Source organism: Schistocerca nitens, chromosome 1 (assembly GCF_023898315.1).
Source record: "Schistocerca nitens isolate TAMUIC-IGC-003100 chromosome 1, iqSchNite1.1, whole genome shotgun sequence".
Lineage (NCBI taxonomy): Eukaryota > Metazoa > Arthropoda > Insecta > Orthoptera > Acrididae > Schistocerca > Schistocerca nitens.
Window position 1 is genome coordinate 276,276,234 of NC_064614.1, and position 15,790 is coordinate 276,292,023.

A 15,790-nucleotide genomic window follows, 5' to 3' on the forward strand; every position below is an offset into this window, starting at 1 on the left:
GATGACCACTCAGCTACCGGGGACGGACATTTTTTTCTGTTGAATTTATGGGTTAGATGTGTGTAAAAGTTAGCAACCATCCCTATGCTCCACGAGTAAACATGTTCTGGACGAAGGTAACAAAATAAGGATCTTAAGCAGAGCTGCAGCAGCAACTGTGCAAAAATAATATTTGGAATAAAAACAGCCGCCAGTTGCGGAAGATGGTAGTCAACAGCTGTCGACCTAGGTATCAACCCACATAAACGGGCCTTCTTCAGAAGTCTTCAAAAATGGTTCAAATGGCTCTGAGCACTATGGGACTTAACATCTGAGATCATCAGTCCCCTAGAACTTAGAACTACTTAAACCTAACTAACCTAAGGACATCACACACATCCATGCCCGAGGCAGGATTCGAACCTGCGACCGTAGCGGTCGCGCGGTTCCAGACTGCAGCGCCTATAACCGCTCGGCCACTTCGGCCGGCTTAATTTGGCCTAAGCCTGTTGGCGACACATTATGATCAGCATTTGAAACGTAATAGGACTTCTGACGAAGGTCAAGTTATATGGGTTGAAACCTAGGACAAGAGCTTTCGACTACTACCTTCTGCTACTGGTTGCTGTTTTTATTCCAAGTACTACCAAAATAAGGTTCGCGATTGTGGCATAGTAATTTTATTTTGACATATATAACTGATATAGGTGTAGGTGTGTTTGACTACAAATTCAAACGTTATGTGTCCCAGGTTCGACCACCCAGACACTGCTTAGTTTTTGAATATAGATCTGTAGCAAAGGCGGTAGAAGACTTGTAATGCCATGTGAAAAGAGAGCGGCAGAGCAGATGAAGGTTCAGAAAAATTTCATGCCTTTCGAGTGCAAAAATGCCCCTAAAGGTAGAGGAATCGGGCTTGATTATCGATATGAGCATGCGAAATGAAAAGGAAACAAATGAAATAAAGATCCATAATGTGTATCCACTGGTCATGTGGCCTGTTATTGAAAGTGTCATGATGATCTCCCATTTGTCAAAAGATTCCGGATGAGTCTGTAATTAAAATAGGTGGGAGGTGCCTGTCAGAGTGGAGTTATCACTGAAGTTAAAATATTGAAATAGGTGTGAAAAGGTGGAAGCCTGCCACTCCTTTAAATAGTATATTATGACTCCGGTTTTAATGCTCTGAAACATTTCCCTTTATGTAAAATCTAAGTCATAAGTAAAAAGAAACGCGATCTGAATAACTTTATGTTATACGCATGTAGCGACTACGAACTTTCTCACAGCGCCACGGAATAATGAAATGGAGATTTAACATAAGAAAAACCAACATATATTGTGACCGTAAGATATGAAAGAGATATGACATAGATACTCTCTATGTGTGTTAATGAATCAGTCCTTATAGGTGTGATTTGTGCAGTTCAAATGGATATTGACGCCAAATAAACTGAAAGGAGCTCGTGAGGTAACTAAATATCGACGTCTTCGTATTTCTTTTACGAAAGAAATTCTTAAGTGATGTGTGGATTTTAATAAAGACCAGAGGAGTAAAATTTCATACCATTTGAATATGTACATATTGTGTAGGAATGTATATATAGTGCAGGAAATGGATACAAAATCTCACGTCTTACATACGAGTGTCCTTCAGTTGACTATGCATTTTCCAGACAACGGAAAATTATCCTAGATTCTTGCAAACAGCCATATTATTGCATATATAGTTCTCGGGTGAGATGTCGGATGTCGTTGTGAAATTTCCACAATGTTACATCGGCGTAATTGACAGACATCTTCAGGTGGGGCGAACACACTACTGAAGCTGTCACAGTAGCCTCCTACTTATGCCGATCTATAAAAAGCCGCGCAGGCGTGAACGTGCCGAATTCCATGATTAACAGGGCAGATTTCCCGATTGGTAGCGAGAGAGAGAGAGACAGTTGCGCCACCTGATGGAGGGTGATCCAATAGCCTCGATGCAAGAGCGGAGGCTGTCAATCACACTGAGCGCTGCCGTGGGATTGCCCAGCGCCCCCTTATACGTGTCTGCGCTGTCGTGTGACTCTACTCACCGACGAGGCTGAGTGCACACCGTCACAGTCCATTCGGTATTCACATGACAGTCGGGGTATCGCCGACAGCATGAGGAGCAACAGAGTGGAATGATACACAGTACTCTCGATAAATCACGATCCTGCGACATTCTAATTACTACACGTGATAATGGACGTTTCCCCCTCTTACTAAGAAACACACGAACTTCTCACAAACTACCTTGTTCTTCTTGTTGCGGATTACCTACGGCTGGTGCCGCTTCTCTACCCTCAATGGGCATCTTCTTCTGTCTTGACTTTCCTCAACATACATATTCGTTGCTTGCACTGCCTCCTCCACATCATTTGTCAGTTGCGTCGTGGGCGACCCCCTTCCTTCCGCTTAGATCAGGGCTTAACAACTGGCCGGTTTTGAGCGCGAGTACTCGCGTCTGCTCAGGCATGTGCTCGCGAGCAGGTGTAAGGTCGCGGAGTAGGGAAGGAGGGGAGGGAGGGGAAACGCGCGCACGTTTGAATAGGGCCGCAGCATGCCTATTGAATTTGCACCGACTGTGTAACGTTTAAAAGTACTACGATCAGCTCTAACAGTCACTTCGCTGGTTAAGAATCATGTCAAGTCGCCGTTGTGTAACCCCAACCATGCTTTCGCAGTTCAACCCCCATTGGGAGGAATTGTATCTGTTTACAGAAAAAGATGGAGTTGCAAAATGTTTAGTATGTCACAAAACGCTGAATTCTTTTAGGAAATTTAATTTGCAGCGACATTATATGTCGTACCACGCGAAAGACTACGGGAGTGGAAAATGTGATGGACCAGATCGTGCACAGGAAGTTATTAAACTTAAAAGGAAGCTATCCGAAGAAGATCTGGACGACGAAGAAAAATCAACTGAGGCAGCTCTCAGAGTGAGTTACAAAATTGCTTTGCTTTTAGCAAAATCCCTGCGCCCCTTCACTGATGGCGATTTAATAAAAGAATGTTTGGTAACTGCAGCGGAACATTTGTGTCCATTTCAAGTTGAACAGTTTCTGATTGTGCCATTATCTAACATGACCATTATGCGTCGCATACAGGACATGGCAGACGACGTCCAGAGCCAGCTTGCAAATATCTGTAAAGATTTTATGGCGTATTCTCTAGCTCTGGACGAAAGTATTGATATCACTGGAACAGACAGCTTGCCATATTTATTAGAGGTGTTAATAGAGATCTTCAGGCGAGGGAGGAGCTCCTCGATGTAGTAGCCATGAAGAACACTGCAACTGGAGGTGATATTTTAAGTAGTGTTGAAGAAAGTGTTGAAAATATAGGATTGTCGTGGAATTCTTTAGTTTCGTGTCTACAGACGATGCACCAGCGATGACAGGGAAAAAACCAGCTTTCGTTGTGGTGTTGAAGGAGAAAATGCAAAAACTAACCGTGCCGAATGAAATAAGGGGCGTTCACTGTGTGATCCACCAGGAAAACTTATGTGCAAAGAGTATCACTTTAAAAAATGTGATGAGTGTTGTTGTTCGTACAACCAGTTATATAAGGAAGCATGGGCTACAACACAGAAAATTTAGAAGCTTTCTTGAGGATGTAGAAAACCAGTATGGTAGCCTGCCTTATTACAGCGAGGTCCGCTGGCTTAGTCGTGGCGAATTATTAAATCGATTTTTTTGCCTATTAGATGAGATAAATATGTTCATGGAAATATATAACATGTGTGTTCCTGAATTGAAAGAGCCTTCATGGAAATGTGATCTCGCGTTCTTAGCAGATTTAACTAGCCATCTGAATGCTTTGAACATTTCACTACAAGGTAAAGATCTGTTAATTACTCATTTCATAGATCGAATACGAGCTTTTAAAATGAAATTGACACTTTGGGTGAGTCAGCTGGAAACAGGAAATCTAGCTCATTTTCCTAAATTACCATCCATGCAAGATGTTCACAAAAACTGTGAACGTTATTCACATAGTTTAGTTGCCCTTAAGGAAGAATTTGATCAACGCTATCAAGATCGGACAGCACTAGACAGTGATTTTGATCTGTTCTCCTCTCCATATTCAGCGAATATTGAAGAGATTCGTCCTGAGCTGCAACTAGAAATTATTGACCTGCAGTGTGACAGAGAATACAGAGACAAATTTCAGAACAAGAAAAACATTTTGGAATTCTACAGACACTTCCCTCAGCATAGATTTCCTCGTTTGCCCAAACTGGCGGCTACAATAATATCAATGTTCGGTTCCACGTATGTTTGTGAACAACTGTTCCCTGCAATGAAATGTAACAAGACGCGCCTGAGAAACGCATTTTCTGATCGAAATTTAAATTGCACGCTGCGCCTACAATGTACAAGAACAATCACTCCGAACATAAACGCAATTGTAAAGGGCAAAAAGTACAAGATAACCGAGAATCCCACACTTCAGTGACACCTTTTATTGTGTAACAGTTCACAAATTAATACGAATGTAGAGGCATACACTAAGCTAATAAAATTATCTGGCACGTGTACATTCTCCTTTATTTGTTTCATTTGTCGCAGTAATAATTCGTGAGTGATATCCCTGCAGGTGGCCGCGGATTTACATTGACTGGCGGCAGCTGTTGTGTGCCTCACATGACTCTCCCCACTCCCCGCTCTGGTCCGGTAGTGGGGGTAGCGTGCTCGCGCTGCTCCGTGCTCACGCCTTGCTGCTCACAGCTTGCTCCGCGAGCACGTATGTTGTGAAGCCCTGGCTTGGATGGTAGCCATCGTAGCTTCCTATCTGGTATTCTTTCTTCATTCATCCTATTCCACATCTGCTGTTTCTGTTGGATGTCGTCACAGATACACTTATCCATTTCTTAACCTTCACAAACTGCAACATGGTGGCGAATAGTAGAAATGGTTCAAATGGCTCTGAGCACTATGGGACTTAACATCTATGGTCATCAGTCCCCTAGAACTTAGAACTACTGAAACCTAACTAACCTAAGGACAGCACACAACACCCAGCCATCAGCGAATAGTAGAATAAATTTCCTTTACTTCACGTCTATGGTTACTATGGTCACTATGGCCACTATGGGACCAGTATATTAGGACATGTTTTTATGAAACAGATAGTCGCTATAAACCATAATCGGTAGTCTAATGACATAAAAAATTGTGAACATAGACGTGAAGTAAAGGAAATTCATTTCTTATCCTATCCATCCTAGTACAGCCTGAGTTTCGTCTTGATCTGAAATAATTCACTTTGTTTTAAAACGACCCTGGCATCTCTTCTCCGTTCTTATTTTTTTGTTGCATGGAACGGAGTTAATTTTCCTTGTTATTGCTCGTTCTTTATTAATCCTATCACTGATTTCATTTAATAGCCCAAGATATTTTGTCTTTTGCACACCTACAACAATTACTTCTCCATCTATTTCCAAATTATTTAGTTTTTCACAAACTACCATCATTCAAATTTCTGCGTAATCTTTCCTGATATTCAGAATTTTTTATTTACTGCTCCTTCGTGGTGTTGGAATGTAATTGGCGGGTAAAACCGAAGTTGATGTTCAAAGATTTGGACTCATTATCGGGAAGCTAGAATGTAACATTTTGGTTTCAATGTACTCTCCGTTTGAACATTTCTGGGAAGGCCCAATGGTAACGACCGACCGCTGTATCATCCTCAGCTTTCGTGACCGCAGCCGCTACTTCTCAAGGAGGTAGCTCCTCAATTGCCTCACAAGGGCTGAGTGCACCCACTTGCCATCGGCGCTGGGCAGACCCGGACGGTCACTAGTAGAAGTTCTACCGAATCTCGACAGCGCTTAACTTCGGTGATCTTTCGGGAACCTGTGCTACCACTGAGACAAAGCCATTGCCGGCCGAAGTGGCCGCGCGGTTCTGGCGCTGCAGTCTGGAACCGCGAGACCGCTACGGTCGCAGGTTCGAATCCTGCCTCGGGCATGGATGTGTGTGATGTCCTTAGGTTAGTTAGGTTTAACTAGTTCTAAGTTCTAGGGGACTAATGACCTCAGCAGTTGAGTCCCATAGTGCTCAGAGCCATTTGAACCATTTTTTTGAACAAAGCCATTAGCAGTTTCAGTACACACACATCAAGAAAATTTGGGCTTCACCTCGATATGTTGTGCATGTGCGTTGCTAATGTGACAGTTCCTGTACCGATCGATAGGTCACTACCGACGTTGTTTGTAAACATACACTAAGTTACCATGAGAGCTGCCGGCGGTGGAACGCCGCTCTCCAATGGATTGCAGCATTCAAGGTGAAAGTAAAGTACTAGTAGTGACGCCTTTGAAATATTTGTGGAATAGTAGAGTAAATATCCATCATGCCGCGAAGGACATTCCTGACCAAGGTGGGTACCGCATCATCATGTTATGTGCAGAAGACTTGTCAACCATGGAAGTTGCCCGACGTGTGCACCGCAGTCAAAGTGATGTGGCGTGGGTATGGAATCGGTTCCAGTTGACAGGTAGCATTGAAGACTTACACCGCACTGGCCGTCCACGTTTGACAGGTGGACAGGGTGATCGATATCTACGACCTTTGAGAAAATGGATGCATAGGCTGAACGCTCCAGAACTGAATTCGGCATTAGAAAAGGCTGCAGGACGTCATCTACCGCATCAAAATGTTAGGAGACGATTGAATGAAGCGATTCTCTGTTCCCGAAGACCATAGCGAGTACCACGTTAAACACCATAACACAGTGGACACTGTTATAGACGGACAAGGAATCATGCAGAATAGACGCCCCGGTCTGGCTTTGGATGTTTTCGACGAAACTTATTTCTCTTTGTGCTCTGATAATCACAGACAACGAGTTTAGAGACAGCCGGGTAATATCGAATGTCTCCAGCACTGTGTTCCTTCATGTGCCCCAAGATGGTGGCGGATGAACCTCTGGCCTTACATAGGTCCATGGTCACTTCTTGTGGCTCTTGAGGGCAACCTCACTACTCTACGATACGGAGACGAGATTCCTCAACCAATAGTATCGCCATGATTTTGATGAGAATAAAAAAAAACATTTTTGTAATGAGAAAACCGTCTGTTTCCCATGGGGTGATTTTTAGAGCACTCCTCAGCAACGTCAATAGGTAGTGGAACATGCTCTTGCTCGGATGCTAGTAACTCGTCTGCTCATCGTATTGTTGTGAACAACGTCGACAACGACCACCTACTCTGCGCGACTTAGGTAGAATGTCATTGAAATATGGGACAACTGGGACCAGGGATGGCTTGATGATCTCACCAATGGAACGCCGGATTCAAACCAGTATCCGAGCAAGAGCATGTTCCACTACGTATTGATGTTGGTGAGGAGTGCTGTGAAAACCCCCCATGGGAAACAGACGGTTTTGTAACTACAAAAATGTTTGTCTTTTTCATTTGGTGATCTGGACACACTGCAAATTAATGTACGACGGCTGTACGATAAGTAGTAAAATACTTTTTTCTCTGCCAATTTCGGCTGAAGCACTGTAGAATTTGTTGTGGGAGCGTCGTGGAATGTTCCTGCTTGAGCCCCTATAGATTCATGACGTTGCAATTGGTGGCGGCGCTATACGCAGCCTTCATAATGGCGTCTGTAACGAAGGTGCGTTCCAAGCAGAGAGCTGTTGCTTTTGTGGAGAACTAGAGCATCGCAGATATTCATAGGCGCTTGCGGAATGCCCACAGAGGCCTGGAACTGAAGAAAAGCCCAGTGAGTCGTCAGGCCAGGCGCCTGTCATCATTGTAACAACGTCATGCACACCCGTCCGATCTCCCACGTGCGACCTCTCCTGCAAAGAAAATGTTCAAATACACACCTTCAGCAGGTTAAGTCAAGGCGACGGGCTTCTGACACTCGGAAGGGGTATTTCGGTTTGATGTGTTCCCTCATTGTGCATTTCAGGAAACTGAAGAAACGGTTTCAGCGTGTTCGTTACCACTAAAATGCAAATGAACTCCTTCTCCATGACAATCGTTCAAATGATTCAAATTGCTCTAAGCACCATGGAACTTAACATCTGAGGTCATCAGTCTCATAGGCTTTTTTTTGGTCATCAGTCTACTGACTGGTTTGATGCGGCCCGCCACGAATTCCTTTCCTGTGCTAACTTCTTCATCTCAGAGTAGCACTTGCAACCTACGTCCTCAATTATTTGCTTGACGTACTCCAATCTCTGTCTTCCTCTACAGTTTTTGCCCTCTACAGCTCCCTCTAGTACCATGGAAGTCATTCCCTCATGTCTTAGCAGATGTCCTATCATCCTGTCCCTTCTCCTTATCAGTGTTTTCCACATATTCCTTTCCTCTCCGATTCTGCATAGAACCTCCTCATTCCTTACCTTATCAGTCCACCTAATTTTCAACATTCGTCTATAACACCACATCTCAAATGCTTCGATTCTCTTCTGTTCCGGTTTACCCACAGTCCATGTTTCACTATCATACAATGCTGTACTCAGACGTACATCCTCAGAAATTTCTTCCTCAAATTAAGGCCGGTATTTGATATTAGTAGACTTCTCTTGGCCAGAAATGCCTTTTTTGCCATAGCGAGTCTGCTTTTGATGTCCTCCTTGCTCCGTCCGTCATTGATTATTTTACTGCCTAGGTAGCAGAATTCCTTAACTTCATTGACTTCGTGACCGTCAATCCTGATGTTAAGTTTCTGCCGGCCGCGGTGGTCTCGCGGTTCTAGGCGCGCAGTCCGGAACCGTGCGACTGCTACGGTCGCAGGTTCGAATCCTGCCTCGGGCATGGATGTGTGTGATGTCCTTAGGTTAGTTAGGTTTAAGTAGTTCTAAGTTCTAGGGGACTGATGACCACAGCAGTTGAGTCCCATATTGCTCAGAGCCATTTGAACCATTTTGTTAAGTTTCTCGCTGTTCTCATTTCTACTACTTCTCATTACCTTCGTCTTTCTCCGATTTACTCTCAAACCATACTGTGTACTCATTAGACTGTTCATTCCGTTCAGCAGATCATTTAATTCTTCTTCACTTTCAGATAGCAATGTCATCAGCGAATCGTATCATTGATATCCTTTCACCTTGTATTTTAATTCCACTCCTGAACCTTTCTTTTATTTCCATCATTGCTTCCTCGATGTACAGATTGAAGAGTAGTGTCTTACACCCTTCTTAATACGAGCACTTCGTTCTTGATCGTCCACTCTTATTATTCCCTCTTGGTTATTGTAAAAATTGTATATGACCCGTCTCTCCCTATAGCTTACCCCTACTTTTTTCAGAATCTCGAACAGCTTGCACCATTTTATATTGTCAAACGCTTTTTCCTGGTCGACAAATCCTATGAAAGTGTCTTGATTTTTCTTTAGCCTTGCTTCCATTATTAGCCGTAACGTCAGAATTGCCTCTCTCGTCCCTTTACTTTTCCTAAAGCCAAACTGATCGTCACCTAGCGCATTCTCAATTTTCTTTTCCATTCTTCTGTATATTATTCTTGTAAGCAGCTTCGATGCATGAGCTGTTAAGCTGATTGTGCGATAATTCTCGCACTTGTCAGCTCTTGCCGTCTTCGGAATTGTGTGGATGATGCTTTTCCGAAAGTCAGATGGTATGTCGCCAGACTCATATATTCTACACTCCAACGTGAATAGTCGTTTTGTTGCCACTTCCCCCAATGATTTTAGAAATTCTGATGGAATGTTATCTATCCCTTCTGCCTTATTTGACCGTAAGTCCTCCAAAGCTGTTTTAAATTCCGATTCTAATACTGGATCCCCTATCTCTTCTAAATCGACTGCTGTTTCTTCTTCTATCACATCAGACAAATCTTCACCCTCATAGAGGCTTTCAATGTATTCTTTCCACCTATCTGCTCTCTCCTCTGCATTTAACAGTGGAATTCCCGTTGCACTCTTAATGTTACCACCGTTGCTTTTAATGTCACCAAAGATTGTTTTGACTTTCCTGTAAGCTGAGTCTGTCCTTCCGACAATCACATCTTTTTCGATGTCTTCATATTTTTCCTGCAGCCATTTCGTCCTGGCTTCCCTACACTTCCTATTTAATTCATTCCTCAGCGACTCGCATTATTGTATTCCTGATTTTCCCGGAACATGTTTGTACTTCCTCCTTTCATCAATCAACTGAAGTATTTCTTCTGTTACCCATGGTTTCTTCGCAGCTACCTTTTTTGTGCCTATGTTTTCCTTCCCAACTTCTGTGATGGCCCTTTTTAGAGATGTCCATTCCTCTTCAACTGTACTGCCTACTGCGCTATTCCTTATTGCTGTATCTATAGCGTTAGAGAACTTCAAACGTATCTCGTCATTCCTTAGTACTTCCGTATCCCACTTCTTTGCGTATTGATTCTTCCTGACTAATGTCTTGAACTTCAGCCTACTCTTCATCACTACTATATTGTGATCTGAGTCTATATCTGCTGCTGGGTACGCCTTACAGTCCAGTATCTGATTTCGGAATCTCAGTCTGACCATGATGTAATCTAATTGAAATCTTCCCGTATCTCCCGGCCTTTTCCAAGTATACCTCCTCCTCTTATGATTCTTGAACAGGGTATTCGCTATTACTAGCTGAAACTTGTTGCAGAACTCAATTAGTCTTTCTCCTCTTTCATTCCTTGTCCCAAGCCCATATTCTCCTGTAACCTTTTCTTCTACTCCTTCCCCTACAACTGCATTCCAGTCGCCCATGACTATTAGATTTTCGTCCCCCTTTACACACTGCATTACCCTTTCAGTATCCTCATACACTTTCTCTATCTGTTCATCTTCAGCTTGCGACGTCGGCATGTATCCCTGAACTATCGTTGTCGGTGTTGGTCTTCTGTCGATTCTGATTAGAACAACCTGGTCACTGAACTGTTCACAGTAACACACCATCTGCCCTACCTTCCTATTCATAACGAATCCTACACCTGTTATACCATTTTCTGCTGCTGTTGATATCACCCGATACTCATCTGACCAGAAATCCTTGTCTTCCTTCCACTTCACATCACTGACCACTACTATATCTAGATCGGGCCTTTGCATTTCCCTTTTCAGATTATCTAGTTTCCCTACCACGTTCAAGCTTCTGACATTCCACGTCCCGACTCGTAGAACGTTATCCTTTCGTTGATTATTCAATCTTTTTCTCATGGTAACCTCCCCCTTGGCAGTCCCCTCCCGGAGATCCGAATGGGGGACTATTCCGGAATCTTTTGCCAATGGAGAGATCATCATGACACTTCTTCAATTACAGGCCACATGTCCTGTGGATATACGTTACGTGTCTTTAATGCAGTGGTTTCATTGCCTTCTGCATCCTCATGTCGTTGATCATTGCTGATTCTTCCCACCCCTAGGACAAGAGAGTGCCCTGAACCTCTATCCGCTCCTCCGCCCTCTTTGACAAGGCCGTTGGCAGAATGAGGCTGACTTCTTATGCCGGAAGTCTTCGGTCGCCAATGTTGATTATTTATCAAAATTTAGGCGGGGGATCGAACTCGGGACCGAAGACGTTTTGATTATGAGTCAAAGACGCTACCCCTAGACCACGGGTACGTACCCCCTGGGCTTAGAACTACTTAAATCTAAGTAACCTAAGGACATCACATACATCCATGCCCGAGGCAGGATTCGACCGTGCGACCGTGGCAGCAGCGCGATTCCGGACTGAAGCGCCTAGAACCGCTCGGCCACAGCGGCCAGCCATGATAATGCAAGGCCTCCCACTAGTATGAGCACTCGAGAGGAGCTCACAAATCTTCATTGTACTGTTCTTCCTGATGCACCGTACAGCCCGAATCTCGCACCTTCCGAATTCCATGTGTTTGGCCTAACAAAGGATGCATTCCTCGGGAAACGGTACACTGATGATGTAGCGGTTACTGATGCAGCATGGCGTTAGCTACGGCCGGTACAGTGGTGCCCTGTAGGCATAGAGGCCTTCCCACTGAGGTGGCGTAAGGTCGTCGTATTGAAAGGAGATTATCTGGAAGACTGTGATTTTGTAGCCAAAAGAGTGGGGAATAATGTGGTAAATGGAGTTCTGAATAAAACCAAAACACTTTAATTATCTGTTGAACGATCATCGTATAAGCACGCCTCGCGTCCAGTTTTTGTTTTCTACATCTACGTCTACATCTACATCCATACTCCGCAAGCCACCTGACGGTGTGTGGCGGAGGGTACTTTGAGTACCGCTATCGGTTCTCCCTTCTATTCCAGTCTCGTATTGTTCGTGGAAAGAAAGATTGTCGATATGCCTCTGTGTGGGCTTTAATCTCTCTGATTTTATCCTCATAGTTTCTTCGCGAGATATACGTAGGAGGGAGCGATATACTGCTTGACTCGTCAGTGAAGGTATGTTCTCGAAACTTCAACAAAAGCCCGTTTCGAGCTAATGAGCGTCTCTATTGCAGAGTTTTCCACTGGATTTTATCTATCATCTCCGTAACGCTTTCGCGATTACTAAATTATCCTGTAACGAAGCGCGCTGCTCTCCGTTGGATTTTCTCTATCTCTTCTATCAACCCTATCTGGTACGGATCCCACACTGGTGAGCAGTATTCAAGTAGAGGGCGAACAGGTGTACTGTAACATACTTCCTTTGTTTTCGGACAGCATTTCCTTAGGGTTCTTCCAATGAATCTAAGTCTGGCATCTGCTTTACCGACGATTAATTTTATATGGTCATTCCATTTTAAATCACTCCTAATGCGTACTCCCAGATAATTTATGGAATTAACTGCTTCCAGTTGCTGACCTGCTATATTGTAGCTAAGTGATAAAGGATCTTTCTTTCTAGGTATTCCCTGCACATTGTCTACATTGAGCTCCAATTGCCATTTCCTGCACCATGCGTCAATTCATTGCAGATCCTCCTGCATTTCAGTACGATTTTCCATTGTTACAACCTCTCGATACACTACAGCATCATCCGCAAAAACCCTCAGTGGACTTCCGATATTGTCCACAAGGTCATTTATATACACTCCTGGAAATTGAAATAAGAACACCGTGAATTCATTGTCCCAGGAAGGGGAAACTTTATTGACACATCCCTGGGGTCAGATACATCACATGAGCACACTGACAGAACCACAGGCACATAGACACAGGCAACAGAGCATGCACAATGTCGGCACTAGTACAGTGTATATCCACCTTTCGCAGCAATGCAGGCTGCTATTCTCCCATGGAGACGATCGTAGAGATGCTGGATGTAGTCCTGTGGAACGGCTTGCCATGCCATTTCCACCTGGCGCCTCAGTTGGACCAGCGTTCGTGCTGGACGTGCAGACCGCGTGAGACGACGCTTCATCCAGTCCCAAACATGCTCAATGGGGGACAGATCCGGAGATCTTGCTGGCCAGGATAGTTGACTTACACCTTCTAGAGCACGTTGGGTGGCACGGGATACATGCGGACGTGCATTGTCCTGTTGGAACAGCAAGTTCCCTTGCCGGTCTAGGAATGGTAGAACGATGGGTTCGATCACGGTTTCGATGTACCGTGCACTATTCAGTGTCCCCTCGACGATCACCAGCGGTGTACGGCCAGTGTAGGAGATCGCTCCCCACACCATGATGCCGGGTGTTGGCCCTGTGTGCCTCGGTCGTATGCAGTCCTGATTGTGGCGCTCACCTGCACGGCGCCAAAAACGCATACGACCATCATTGGCACCAAGGCAGAAGCGACTCTCATCGCTGAAGACGACACGTCTCCATTCGTCCCTCCATTCACGCCTGTCGCGACACCACTGGAGGCGGGCTGCACGATGTTGGGGCGTGAGCGGAAGACGGCCTAACGGTGTGCGGGACCGTAGCCCAGCTTCATGGAGACGGTTGCGAATGGTCCTCGCCGATACCCCAGGAGCAACAGTGTCCCTAATTTGCTGGGAAGTGGCGGTGCGGTCCCCTACGGCACTGCGTAGGATCCTACGGTCTTGGCGTGCATCCGTGCGTCGCTGCGGTCCGGTCCCAGGTCGACGGGCACGTGCACCTTCCGCCGACCACTGGCGACAACATCGATGTACTGTGGAGACCTCACGCCCCACGTGTTGAGCAATTCGGCGGTACGTCCACCCGGCCTCCCGCATGCCCACTATACGCCCTCGCTCAAAGTCCGTCAACTGCACATACGGTTCACGTCCACGCTGTCGCGGCATGCTACCAGTGTTAAAGAGTGCGATGGAGCTCCGTATGCCACGGCAAACTGGCTGACACTGACGGCGGCGGTGCACAAATGCTGCGCAGCTAGCGCCATTCGACGGCCAACACCGCGGTTCCTGGTGTGTCTGCTGTGCCGTGCGTGTGATCATTGCTTGTACAGCCCTCTCGCAGTGTCCGGAGCAAGTATGGTGGGTCTGACACACGGGTGTCAATGTGTTCTTTTTTTCATTTCCAGGAGTGTATATTGTGAAAAACAACGGTCCTACGACTATCCCCTGCGGCACACCTGAGATCACTCTTACTTCGGAAGACTTCATTGAGAATGACATGCTGTTGTTATGTTATCTAGGAACTCCTCACTCCAATCACACAATTGGTCTATAGTCCATATGCTCTTACTTTGTTCATTAAACGACTGTGGGGAACTGTATCACATGCCTTGCGGATGTCAAAAAACACGGCATCTACCTGGGAACCCGTATCTCTGGCCCTCTCAGTCTCGTGGACGAATAGCGTGAGCTGGGTTTCAAACGATTCCTACAGGGTAGCTATCTAGTCTCCAGAAATGTCTTTACACTCGAACATAATACGTGATCCTAAATTCTACAACTGATCGACGTTAGATATTCTGTGCCGTGTATTTCGAAATAAAGGGGTAGTGCAGAAGTTCCGATTGCTCGCAGAGTCGGAGAGACGTGAAAGCTGCTCCGTGTCTGCTGGGTATAAAGCAGATTGCGTGCTCGGCTGTTGCAGTGTCGCCGACGCTGGAGGAGCAGTCGGCGCCGTCGGAGGTGGTGGTGCGCGAGTCGCAGGACGTGACGCTGTCGTGCCGCGCCAGGGGACACCCCGAGCCCGCCGTCACCTGGCGTCGCGAGGACGGCGGCACCATCGCCTACGCCGGCCGCCACGGTGCGTGCGCCACGCCCCCTGCCAGCCGCTCTGCTGCCTGACAGTACGGTCGAGATGGTGCTCTGCATTACAGCAGCTCACCGCAGCCTTAAAGGGATACCCATTGCGTTGATTATGTATTTAACGTTTTCCTCCGGCTTCGCAAAATATTAAGTTGTTTATGGTGCGAAAGGGAGGCGGTGCCCGTATTCTCTTGGTCAGATAGTGTATTTTTATCAGTGCTGTAAATGGATATTGCTCTGTGTGACACCACGGTACCCACCTGAGAGGTTGTCCCCTTGTGCCGCAGTGCCGGAGGTGCCCAGCGAGGATCTGCGGCTGGCGTCGGTGAGCCGCCTGCACACGGGCGCCTACCTGTGCATCGCCAGCAACGGCGTGCCGCCCAGCGCCAGCCGCAGGATCGTGCTGCGCGTCCAGTGTGAGTACCCCTTTAAATTAGAAACCTAACAACGAGAGAGAAACATTCTTCACTCCTGCGGGGATACACAGTAGGTGACACACGCAGATATGCTGCGGCAGGTGACATCACGACTGACGCTCTAGCCTCACAGTAACGCATAGTACGTAACAGGCACATCTCGCATACTTCTACCCTCACTGAGAATACAATGGGTATTTTTCATGTTATTGTGTATTACCATTACTAACTTATTAGTTAAATAAACAATGCTACCATCATTTAAAAACAGCCCTTCCAGTATCTTCAG

At 45.7% G+C, this 15,790-nt stretch overlaps 1 protein-coding gene across 1 annotated transcript in view; it reads left to right on the top strand.

The window, feature by feature from the left end:
- LOC126243161 (lachesin-like) overlaps nt 1-15,790 on the top strand; it is a 1,186,501-nt gene that overhangs the window by 1,110,782 nt on the left and 59,929 nt on the right. The window contains exons 6-7 of the mRNA XM_049948146.1: nt 14,928-15,083; nt 15,373-15,501. Coding sequence (XP_049804103.1) covers nt 14,928-15,083; nt 15,373-15,501 — 285 coding nt within the window. The remainder of the gene's footprint in view (nt 1-14,927; nt 15,084-15,372; nt 15,502-15,790) is intronic.